The sequence below is a fragment of the Brassica rapa genome, unplaced genomic scaffold (assembly GCF_000309985.2).
Source record: "Brassica rapa cultivar Chiifu-401-42 unplaced genomic scaffold, CAAS_Brap_v3.01 Scaffold0681, whole genome shotgun sequence".
In the NCBI taxonomy this organism is placed as follows: Eukaryota; Viridiplantae; Streptophyta; class Magnoliopsida; order Brassicales; family Brassicaceae; genus Brassica; species Brassica rapa.
The window spans coordinates 52,501-64,090 of record NW_022610621.1 but is presented as its reverse complement, the minus strand read 5'-3'; the positions used below and the strand labels follow the sequence as shown (position 1 = coordinate 64,090).

Here is an 11,590-nt window from a genome sequence, read left to right as displayed (position 1 = left end):
TCAGAATGCTTAGATGATATCGCTAAGTTGTGGATAGTTAGGTATTCTGGAATTAGTCTTTATGCTAGATTCTGGAATGTGGTTGATTGTGTTGTGATTATTACTTGAAACCTTGTGTTATTTTTACCGGGTTTAGTATTAATCGTATATTGGCCGATAGCATTTGTGTAACCCACAATGCTAGGCATATTGGGGTGAGTTAGTGTTCCTTCAGACCTCGTACCCGGCGGGTTCAAGGAAACCCCTTATTCGCTGGATCGGGAAGACTCAGACGAACGGTGTCATGTACTATGGCTGAGTATTACACGACGGTGTAATGGGGCAGTGACCCGAAGGACTGTGGGCTGTCGCGCGGTGACCCGAAGGACTGTGGGCCGCGGTCGGTTGAAAGTTCCTTCTTCCGGCCTTTGTGGTAGGGAGATAGGATATTGCCGATAGTGAAGGAGGAACCTAACGTCACCAGGGCCCGAGTTTGTTATATATATTATATCGTGTTTTGGGTTGTTAAACCCTGGTTTAAATCAAGTTTTAGTTTGGTGATAAGCTAGTAATTAGCGTAATGCTAGTTATCTTGCTATGGTTTACCGCTGCGTATTTTGAATATTGCTTATTGTTATTAAATTGTGTTGTTAGGTGAACCTCTCGCTTTAGATTGTTTGGGGTGGGATAGCGAGGGGTTGTATTTGTTAGTGGGGGATTGTAACTCGCTGAGTAATGCTAGATTACTCACTCCTCACTCGTTGTTGTTTTCAGGTGACCAGTAGTGAGCTCGTAGAAAGCGCGGGAGGCTAGGCTGTTGAATATCAAAAACTTATTACACGAAATCCTATTTTTTTAGAACGAGTTGAAGGCGTTGGGATTATTGGTGGGGAAGAAGCAATAAATTGGGGTTTATCCGGACCAATGTTACGCGCATCCGGAATACCATGGGATCTTCGTAAAGTTGATCGTTATGAGTCTTACGATGAATTTGAATGGGAAATTCAGTGGCAAAAACAAGGAGATTCATTAGCTCGTTATTTAGTACGACTTAGCGAAATGACAGAATCCATCTGGCTGGTGTAGATTTGCATCTTTTTGCTTAAGACGCTTTCAGACTATAAGTATGTACTTTCGCTTTCTTGGCATGCCACCACTTGTATAATATTTTGTGTATTGTAAACCAGATATTATATAAGATAAATAAAGCGAATGTTTTGTGAAACTGCCTTGTTGTTCTGGTATTAGCTTGTCCGAGCTAACACAACGTCAGATTGGAGTACGGGTTGAGAAGCCTTAGGCTTTGGTCTGACGGGACGTGTTAGTGGGCGGCCTGGCCTAGTTACGAATTGCACTTTTTGTAACTTTGGCTGGATTGCCCGTTAACCCGTCTTGTAGTGCTCCTGAGCCTTGGTAGACGGTCGGGCCGTCGGTCATGTTCTTGTTTGATTGTTGGCCGGTGGTTTGACCTATGCCTAGAACGGTTTGGGGGTGTTACAGAGGTGGTATCAGAGCATGGTTTCGTCCAGGCGTGACACAAGTGCTTTTTTAACGGTTTTATCGAGTCAAAGGAGTCGCAAAAAGATGATTAGGAAACCAGCCGCTTCCCGTGGTAGGAATATGACTTACCCTTTTTTTTGTGTGCAGATGGCTAATCGCGGGACAGGTGATGATGGACGAGGTCGGATATGGGGAGAGGGTATGGATTGGACAGGCGGAGGATTGGGTCACAGATCAGATCAGGATAATGGAAATGGCATTAGTGAGATGTTTGGACACGATAGGAGCCCTCTGCAGAGAACAAGATCTTTTCCTGTTTACGGTAACAGGACTAGAGTGAGAGATGACAGTTTGGCGAGTATTGGCCCAAGTCATAATTGGGACCAGAGACATCAACATGATCAATCCGTTCAATCAAACCCAAGGCCAGATCAGAACCATGCCACCGAAAGACCACAAGATCATGGAACCGAAAACACCCTTAAGCTTTTACATGACGTGATGACCGAGGCACTTGGTAACCAAGGCAGGCGTTCTCAACCCCCTGAAGTTTCCAAGCTATTATCTACCATGAAGAACATTGGATCCTACAAGTTCAAAGGAGGATCCGATCCTATTGAGGCCGACAAGTGGATTACTATGATGGAGAAGAATTTTGAAGCCATGGAGTGCCCGGAGGAGTATAAGAAGAAGATCGCTGTGTACTACTTGGAAGGCGACGCCACAGGATGGTGGGACAGCATAGACAGACAGCGTGGACACAACATCACATCATGGGAGTCGTTCAAGGGAGAGTTTGAGAGGAAATACTTTCCTCCAGAAGCAAAGCATCGATTGGAGCGCCAGTTCATGAACCTTGTTCAAGGAGATAGGCCAGTGAGGAGTTACGAATCTGAGTTCACAAGGTTGAGGCGACATGTCTTTGATGGGCGTGAAGATGAAGCAACTATGATCCGTAACTTTATGTACGGATTGAAGCCGGAGCTTGGAAGTCGTTTAGCTGGAAGCAACTTTAGCAGCTTATCTGAGCTAGTGGAAAAAGCTGTTAATGTTGAAACTGTATTGGAGGCTGAAAGGAAGACCTTACCACATTCTGGTGGACACACCAAGTTTAGCCAAGGAGAAAGGCCAAATTTCAACAAGGGTCCAAGATCTTACAAAGGAAAAGGGCGAGGATTTGGAGGCCAAGCCAACAATCGTGGTAACACTGTGGTGTGTTACATATGTGATCAACCGGGACATATTTCTAAGTTTTGTCCCAACAGACAACGGAGTAACCAGCAGGGTTATTCATCTATAAGGATGGAAGATGTTACTTGTTTCTCTTGCGGTATGAAGGGCCATTATGCATCGTCATGTCCAAACAAGCCAATCCCTGCGACCCCTCTCGCAATCCGAGCTCCTCCTAGCCGTCCAGCTATTGAGCCAGCACCAAAGAAGCAAAACCTAGGAGGTAGAGTTTATGCCTTAGGTGTAGAAAACCCAGACAATGCAGGACCGTCAAGCGGTCCCATCACAGGTATTGTGGGTGCTTAACCTCCTCTTTTTATTGAATGGAAATTTAGTTGCTGGAATCTAGTTAGTATGCTGGTTAGGTATAGATTGCTTGATCGCTAGGTTGCGCGTTTAGAAATTTAGGATGATGATTGATGGTTGTGAGAATTTTGATTAGTATTTTTGTGATTAAGATATTGTTGATTGGATTACTGTGGCAGGAACCATACATGTTGCTGGTAAACCCACACATGTATTGTTCGACTCGGGGGCAACACATAGTTTTGTGACCCCTGAAGTAGCTGCCCGGTTTTGGGATTGTTTTGTGGTTGACAGGATAAACGTGGCCGTCTTGACCCCCGCAGACCGAACCCTTCAAGCAAATCAGTGTATCAAGAATGTTCCATTGGTCATTCAAGGCAAAGAGTTTGTGGCAGATCTGTTAGTCGTGCCTTTAAAAGGGTACGAGGTAATCCTTGGAATGGATTGGTTATCGAGCTACGGAGTTCAGATCGACTGTGGAAAGGGAAGGTTGTTGTTCGGCAGAGGTAAACGACCAGAGATGGTATACTATGGAATCAGTCCTAGTATGACCGTGTCTTTAGTAGCAGCGATGAGAGTACAAGATTTGTTTCAAGACGGGGATGTATATTTGGTGACCTTATCGGTTAGTGGAGGAGCCACTAATGATGAAGTTAAGGTCGAAGACATAGAAGTGGTCCAAGAGTTTGAGGATATCTTTGCACCACTAAAGGAATTACCTCCACCTCGGAGTAATCCCTTTACCATTACTTTGGAGCCTGAAGCAAAACCTATAGCTAAGGCACCATATCGGATGGCACCTGCGGAATTAGCCGAGCTAAAGAAACAATTGGAAGATCTATTGGAAAAGGGATTCATCCGGTCGAGCTCTTCACCTTGGGGAGCTCCTGTGTTATTTGTGAAGAAGAAGGATGGAAGCATGAGGTTGTGTATCGATTATCGTGGTATCAACAACATCACGATAAAAGATAAGTATCCTCTTCCGAGGATAGACGAGTTGTTAGACCAACTAAAGGGAGCTAGTTGGTTTTCGAAGATTGATTTGGCATCAGGGTATCACCAAATTCCTATTGCCAAGTCAGACATTATGAAGACGGCGTTTCGGACGAGGTATGGGCAGTACGAGTTTGTAGTTATGCCCTTTGGTCTCACAAACGCGCCTGCGGCTTTCATGCGTTTGATGAATGAAGTGTTTCACGACTATCTCGACAAGTTCGTGATCATTTTCATTGATGACATCCTGGTGTACTCGAGAAGTAAGGAAGAGCACAAAGAGCATCTGAGACTGGTTATGGAGAGGTTACGGAATCAGAAGCTATTTGCCAAGTCCAGCAAGTGCTCGTTTTGGAAGAGAGAGATAGGATTTCTGGGTCACATAGTATCAGGAGAGGGCGTGGCTGCTGATCCAGAAAAGGTCCAAGCCATACGAGAATGGCCTCGACCTACCACTGTGACAGAAGTGAGAGTTTTCTCGGACTTGCGGGCTATTATCGGAAGTTTGTTAAGGACTTTTCCTCCATTGCAAAGCCTTTAACTAAACTTACCGGTAAAGGAGTTCCTTTCTTATGGGTGGAAGAAACCGAGAAGGCATTCAAGAAGTTGAAGGAAGCTCTCACGACCGCACCTGTGTTAGCTTTGCCCGAGCAAGGTTAAACCTTACACGGTTTACACGGATGCTTCACGCGTTGGGTTAGGTTGTGTTCTTATGCAAGATGGGCGAGTCATTGCATATGCTTCGCGACAACTACGAAAGCATGAGGATAACTACAGTACACATGACTTGGAGTTAGCGGCCGTTGTGTTCGCTTTGCGAATTTGGAGATCTTACTTGTATGGAGAAGAAGTGGAGGTATACACGGACCATCAAAGTCTTAAATACCTCTTCACTCAGCCAGATCTCAACCTGCGCCAGCGTAGGTGGATGGAGTTTGTGGCAGACTACGACATACGGATTCGCTACCATCCTGGTAAAGCGAATGTTGTTGCGGACGCCTTAAGTCGAAGAAAGTTGGACGCAGATTTAGAGAAAGAAGTGGAGCTATTGAACCAGGAGTTGAAACAAGTGAAGTTGGTCGTTTTGGAAGGGCAGACAAGCGAGCCATTGGGACTTCAAGCGGTGAATCAGGCCAGCTTGATTCAGAGAATTCGAGAAGAACAACTTAAGGATGAGAAGTTACTGAAGATTGCTGAAGAACTCAAAGGACAAGCCGGGCCAAATAATGCGGGATACTACTTGGCGGAGGACGGAACCTTGCTAATTAATGGGAGGATCACGGTTCCTAAAGGACAAGGGCTGAGAGATGAGATACTAAGGATTGCACATCATTCTTTACTCAGTATCCATCCTGGAAGTTCGAAGATGTACCGAGACGTGAGAAGATACTATCATTGGCCGGGCATGAAGAGATCAGTAGCACAATGGGTTGCTCAGTGTGCAACTTGTCAACAAGTCAAGGTGGAACATCAAGTTCCAGGAGGATTGTTGCAGAGTCTTCCGATACCTCAATGGAAATGGACTCTATTTCCATGGATTTCATCACCGGATTACCTACTGCTCCAGGTAGATCGAACAACTCGATATGGGTGATTGTGGATAGGTTAACCAAGGTCACACACTTGTTGCCTATGCGGGACACTGATAAAGTTGAAGTTTTGGCCGAGCTATACATCGACCAAATCGTGAAGTTACATGGTGTACCCTCAGACATCGTCTCAGATCGCGATCCAAGGTTCACGGCATCATTCTGGGAAGCACTACAAGAAGCCTTGGGAACTAAACTGTACAGAAGCACGGCGTTCCATCCAGAAACAGATGGCCAAACGGAAAGGACCATTCGGACCATCGAGGACATGCTGCGGATGTGTATTCTCGATTGGGCAGGAACTTGGGAGAAGCATTTACCGTTGGTTGAGTTCTCGTATAACAACAGTCATCATTCGAGCATAGGGATGTCACCTTATGAAGCGTTATACGGAAGACCATGCAAAACGCCTATGTGTTGGACAGAAGTGGGCGAAAGAAGAATGTTTGGGTCACCTATTGTTCAGGAGACCATGATTAAACTGGAGACGATTCAGGCCAACATGAAGAAGGCTCAAGACCGTCAGAAGAAGTATGCAGACCAGTCAAGAAGAGAAGTAACTTTTGAGATAGGAGATTGGGTCTATTTGAAGGTTACTGCACAGAAAGGGAAGGACAGATTTGGCAAGGTCGGGAAACTTGCGGTCAGGTTCATAGGTCCGTATAAGATCATCGGGAAAGTTGGTGAGGTAGCTTACCGATTGGATCTGCCAGCAGATATGCATCTACATCCAGTATTCCATGTTTCCATGCTTCGGAAACATATACGGGATCCAAGTGCTGTTGAACCCGAGAGAATCGAGGAGTTGGAGACAAACCTTACGTATCCGGAAGGACCAATCCGATTAGGAGAACGGCGTATTCGGAAGCTCAAAAAGCGTGAGATTGCTCAAGTACAAGTGTTCTGGGGAAGACAAAACAGGATTCATGTTACTTGGGAGGATGAAGCGAGATTTAAAACCGATCACCCGGAGTTTTTCCGAGAGGACGTTGTAATGGAAGAAGGAGGCCCCTCAGAGCCTTAGAATTCGAGGACGAATTCTGTTAACGGGGGGAGAATGTAGAAACCCTTAAAAAAAAAAAAAAAAAAAAGAAAGAGAATGGTTGAGTATCCTTTGGGTGATCGAGTCGCGGACGATCAGATTGTTTTTGTCTAAACCATGAGTCAAGTATGCCGCTAGACAATGGTTAGACAATGTAGTAGATTGATTCAAATGATGTTTGAAGCAAGACACTTTTGGAAGCACAACAGGAAGACCGGAAATTGGGCGAAAAACCCTAAATTTCGGTATTATGAAATTTTTCGAAGAAGCCGAAAGCTCGGTAAATATTTTTCCTCAAGATCAGAGTCCCAGTAGGGTTTATTAAAAATACTCAGGCCATCAGAACGGGCGTAGAAAAATATTTGGGATTGATCGCGGGACGAAAATTCACCGGAAAGGCCGAAATCGGCCGAATCGACCGAGAAGCTCGAGGTGGCTTGATGTGTATGTGTTCAGGACGTGGTGGCAGGCTCTTGACAGTGTATGTGTCAAGGGAAGCAGGAGGTATTGCAGTACATGCAACCTGTACATGCAAGTAGACATGTGGAGCACGAGGTGTTGTGATGCATGCGACCGAAGCATGCGGCCAGCCATGTGTGAGATGGGTTGTCGACCTGCATGCACTTCAGTCATGCAGCAGGCCATCTGGACGTGGGGTGTGTCATCCTGCATGAGACTGGAGCATACAGCCAGCCATGTGGAGCACGAGGTGGAACGGCCAAGCACGAGGTGTCGCGATGCATGCGACCGGGCCATGCGGCCAGACATGTGGAGGATGTTGTGTCAGCTTGCATGGGAGCAGGCCATGCATTCAGACAGGTAGAGGGCGTGGTGTCAGCTTGCATGTGAGCAGGCCATGCTGAAGGACATGTGGAGCACGAGGTGCCGCCACGCATGCGTCCGGAGCCATGCGAAGCGACACACGGGCTGCCACACGGCTTGTTCCTGATTGGTTGATGATTCCTATAAATAGGCCACGAACCCCTCTCATTTCAATCCATCCAGAACACATCAAACCTACTTCAAAACATAAAGAGAAAGCAAAGAAAGAAAGATCGAGTTTCGATAGTTTTCGAGAGATTTAGGCAGTTTTCGAGAACAGTTACTCTGCCGATTTTGAGTCAGCACCTGTAGAAGGTTCTGTTCAAGTGAAGAGAGATCAGTTCTAGTGGAGACCAGTTCAAGTGGAGATCAGTCCAGACGTGGGTCTACTTGTGAAGGTCGGGAAAGGGTTCGGATCGCAGAAGTCGGGTTTCGGGTCAAGGCCACGGTCAACCAAAAACTGTGAGTTATAATCAATTGATTGCTGAGTTGTTTTTATGCAGGGTCCCGTTACTTGGAAGTTGGGTCATGGCAGGAGGCAAGGTCTAACTGAGTAACGGTTTGAGTAGTTAATAATTGAGGTTATGTTGATTAAGTTGATAGCATGCTTAGTTATTGCTTGAGAACCGTAGTAGCATGCTAATGGTTAAGTTGATTGGTTAGTTAGCGAATTCAGAATGCTTAGATGATATCGCTAAGTTGTGGATAGTTAGGTATTCTGGAATTAGTCTTTATGCTAGATTCTGGAATGTGGTTGATTGTGTTGTGATTATTACTTGAAACCTTGTGTTCTTTTTACCGGGTTTAGTATTAATCGTATATTGGCCGATAGCATTTGTGTAACCCACAATGCTAGGCATATTGGGGTGAGTTAGTGTTCCTTCAGACCTCGTACCCGGTGGATTCAAGGAAACCCCTTATTCGCTGGATCGGGAAGACTCAGACGAATGGTGTCATGTACTATGGCTGAGTATTACACGACGGTGTAATGGGGCAGTGACCCGAAGGACTGTGGGCTGTCGCGCGGTGACCCGAAGGACTGTGGGCCGCGGTCGGTTGAAAGTTCCTTCTTCCGGCCTTTGTGGTAGCGAGATAGGATATTGCTGATAGTGAAGGAGGAACCTAACGTCACCAGGGCCCGAGTTTGATATATATATTATATCGTGTTTTGGGTTGTTAAACCCTGGTTTAAATCAAGTTTTAGTTTGGTGATAAGCTAGTAATTAGCATAATGCTAGTTATCTTGCTATGGTTTACCGCTGCGTATTTTGAATATTGCTTATTGTTATTAAATTGTGTTGTTAGGTGAACCTCTCGCTTTAGATTGTTTGGGGTGGGATAGCGAGTGGTTGTATTTGTTAGTGGGGGATTGTAACTCGCTGAGTAATGCTAGATTACTCACTCCTCACTCGTTGTTGTTTTCAGGTGACCAGTAGTGAGCTCGTAGAAAGGGCGGGAGGCTAGGCTGGCTGGTGTAGATTTGCATCTTTTTGCTTAAGACGGGTTGGGTTCCGGGGGGAGTATGGTCGCAAGGCTGAAATTTAAAGGAATTGACGGAAGGGCACCACCAGGAGTGGAGCCTGCGGCTTAATTTGACTCAACACGGGGAAACTTACCAGGTCCAGACATAGTAAGGATTGACAGACTGAGAGCTCTTTCTTGATTCTATGGGTGGTGGTGCATGGCCGTTCTTAGTTGGTGGAGCGATTTGTCTGGTTAATTCCGTTAACGAACGAGACCTCAGCCTGCTAACTAGCTACGTGGAGGCATCCCTTCACGGCCGGCTTCTTAGAGGGACTGTGGCCGTTTAGGCCAAGGAAGTTTGAGGCAATAACAGGTCTGTGATGCCCTTAGATGTTCTGGGCCGCACGCGCGCTACACTGATGTATTCAACGAGTTCATACCTTGGCCGACAGTGTGATAACCCGCCCTTCGGGATAAAATGGTCGAGCAAGGGAAAGTCAGAATCTGGAGCCAAGCTTTTGGGAGATTACATATTTGGAGTAATGTTGAGTTTTGATCACACAAAACTTAACATGGTTCAGAGAAGACAGAAGATTGGTCGAGCATCAACTTGATGATCGAACCGCGGGCGGTACGGGCCAACCGAGAAGTTTGAAGTAGGATGTGGTCGAAGAATGGATCGTGAGTGAACCATGAGACATATTAAGCTGCTCTACCATTCTTAGAAGAGTCTTAGATTGATCAGACGAAGATTTTGGAAGAATCACATTTTTTTGAAGCATGACGGTTTAGAAGCTCGACGTTTCAGAAACCCGACGTTTCTTAGCCACTAAGTTTTCCGCGAAACTTCACATCTATCATCAGAATATTATTTCAGAGATATTATAATTTGGAAGCATGACGGAAGTAAGCAGGACGGGAAGCAAGAACGACGGGAAAACCCGAAGTTGGTCGAAAACCCTAATTTCGGTTTTTCGAAATTATTGGAAGAAGCCGGAGGCTCGGGAAATATTTTTAGAGGATCTCAGTATTCATCTGGAGTTTATTAAAAATATTTAGAGAATCAGAACGGGAGCGAAAAAATATTTGGGATTGATCGCGGGACGAAAATTCACCAGAAAGACCGAAATCGCACAAATCAACCGGGAAGCTCGAGGTGGCCCAATCTGAGGGATCAGGACGTGCTGTCCTTTATCCAATCATCTTAGTGTCTCCGTAGCACGACATGTCTCCGCAGGATGAAGCCTCATATGCCACATGACACCCAAAGCACGACATGGCATCGTCTTGACACCCAGAGGCCCGTGTGTCGCGATGCATGAGCTCCAGCCATGCTGAATGACATCTGGACGTGGTGCTGGCTTCTGGCATGCAGAGGAGTCATGCATGGTGACATTTGGACGCCCGTGTGTCGCCGCGCATGCGACCGGAAGCATGCGGGACGACACACAGGCGATGGAGTGGCACCATTTCAATGGTTGGCCATATCTATATAAACCCAGCTCCCCCAGCTCGTTTCATTCATTCCACACACTCAAACATCACTCTAAAACTTGGGCTAGAGAGAGAAAGTGAAGTAGAAAAAGGAAGTGAAGGATTTGGAGCTGTTTTGAAGAAGTTAGAGCATTTTTAAGTGCCATTGTTCTACCAAAAGTCCGAGAAGAAGATCCAGAAGTCCGAGGAGGTTCTGTCCAAGTCCTCATTCGTCCATACCAGTCCATTGAAGACAGAGGCATTGGGTTTTGGCTAGGCTCTCTCCGATCAACCAGCTGCAAGAACACTGTGAGTTGGTTTTGTTTGAGTTCCACTTGGAGCTTAGGTTAGATCGAGTTGCATATAGAGTAGAATGATCACGCTATTGAATGGTAGAGTCCTTAGGGTTATTTTATTTATGGAACTGGACTCAGTTTAGCAAGGGCTAGCTGAGATGAAAGGAATTAAGACTGAGTTAATAACCTGATTAGGACTAAGGCTAGGATGCATCATGTTTTCCATTCTTGTGTGTTGATTTGGTTGAGTGCAGGTTCCCGTTATCTTTAAGGATAGTTTCATAGCAGGAGGCTGGACTATCTGGATAACGGTTTGATTTAATTGATTAGTATTGATTATTATTGCTTAGTTGTTTAGTTGTTAGTAACTAAGGGTCTTAGGCCATATAGGCCGGACTACTGGTACTATTGGTTTGTGTTGTAGAGTCGAGTGTCTAGTTAGGATATTGAACTTTATCCTTAGGTTAGGTTCTAGATTGAGTTTGTTTTGTTGTGAGTGTGCCGACAGTATGTGCGTGACCCGCCCATACTAGGCTTGTGTAGGGGTGATTAGTGTTTCTTCGGCCTCGTTCCCAGCGGGTTTAAGGAAATCCCTTATTCGCTGGATCGGGAAGACTCAGAGAGACGGGATCATGGCCTATGGCTGAGTGATTACACGACGGTGTAATATGGCAGTGACCCGAAGGACTGTGGGCTGTCGCGCGGTGACCCGAAGGACTGTGGGCCGCGGTCGGTTGAAATTTCCTTCTTCTAGCCTTTGTGGTAGGGAGATAGGATATTGCCGATAGAGAGGAGGAATACGAAGTCACCTAGGCCCAGGTTAGAGTGTTGTGTTAGTGTGTCGTAGAGGGTTATGGAACCCTCGAGTCAGTGTAGCACTGATATACCGTGTTACA

The 11,590-nt window shown here is 45.9% G+C and overlaps 1 protein-coding gene across 1 annotated transcript; it reads left to right on the top strand.

Moving 5' to 3' along the window:
• The first annotated feature begins 3,169 nt into the window (after positions 1 to 3,169).
• On the top strand, positions 3,170 to 4,376 carry LOC117130802. Its single transcript, XM_033283440.1, has 2 exons — positions 3,170 to 3,819; positions 4,328 to 4,376. Exons 1-2 carry the CDS (start codon positions 3,455 to 3,457, stop codon positions 4,374 to 4,376), a joined length of 414 nt encoding a protein of 137 aa, XP_033139331.1. The 5' UTR covers positions 3,170 to 3,454.
• The last annotated feature ends 7,214 nt before the right edge of the window (positions 4,377 to 11,590 follow it).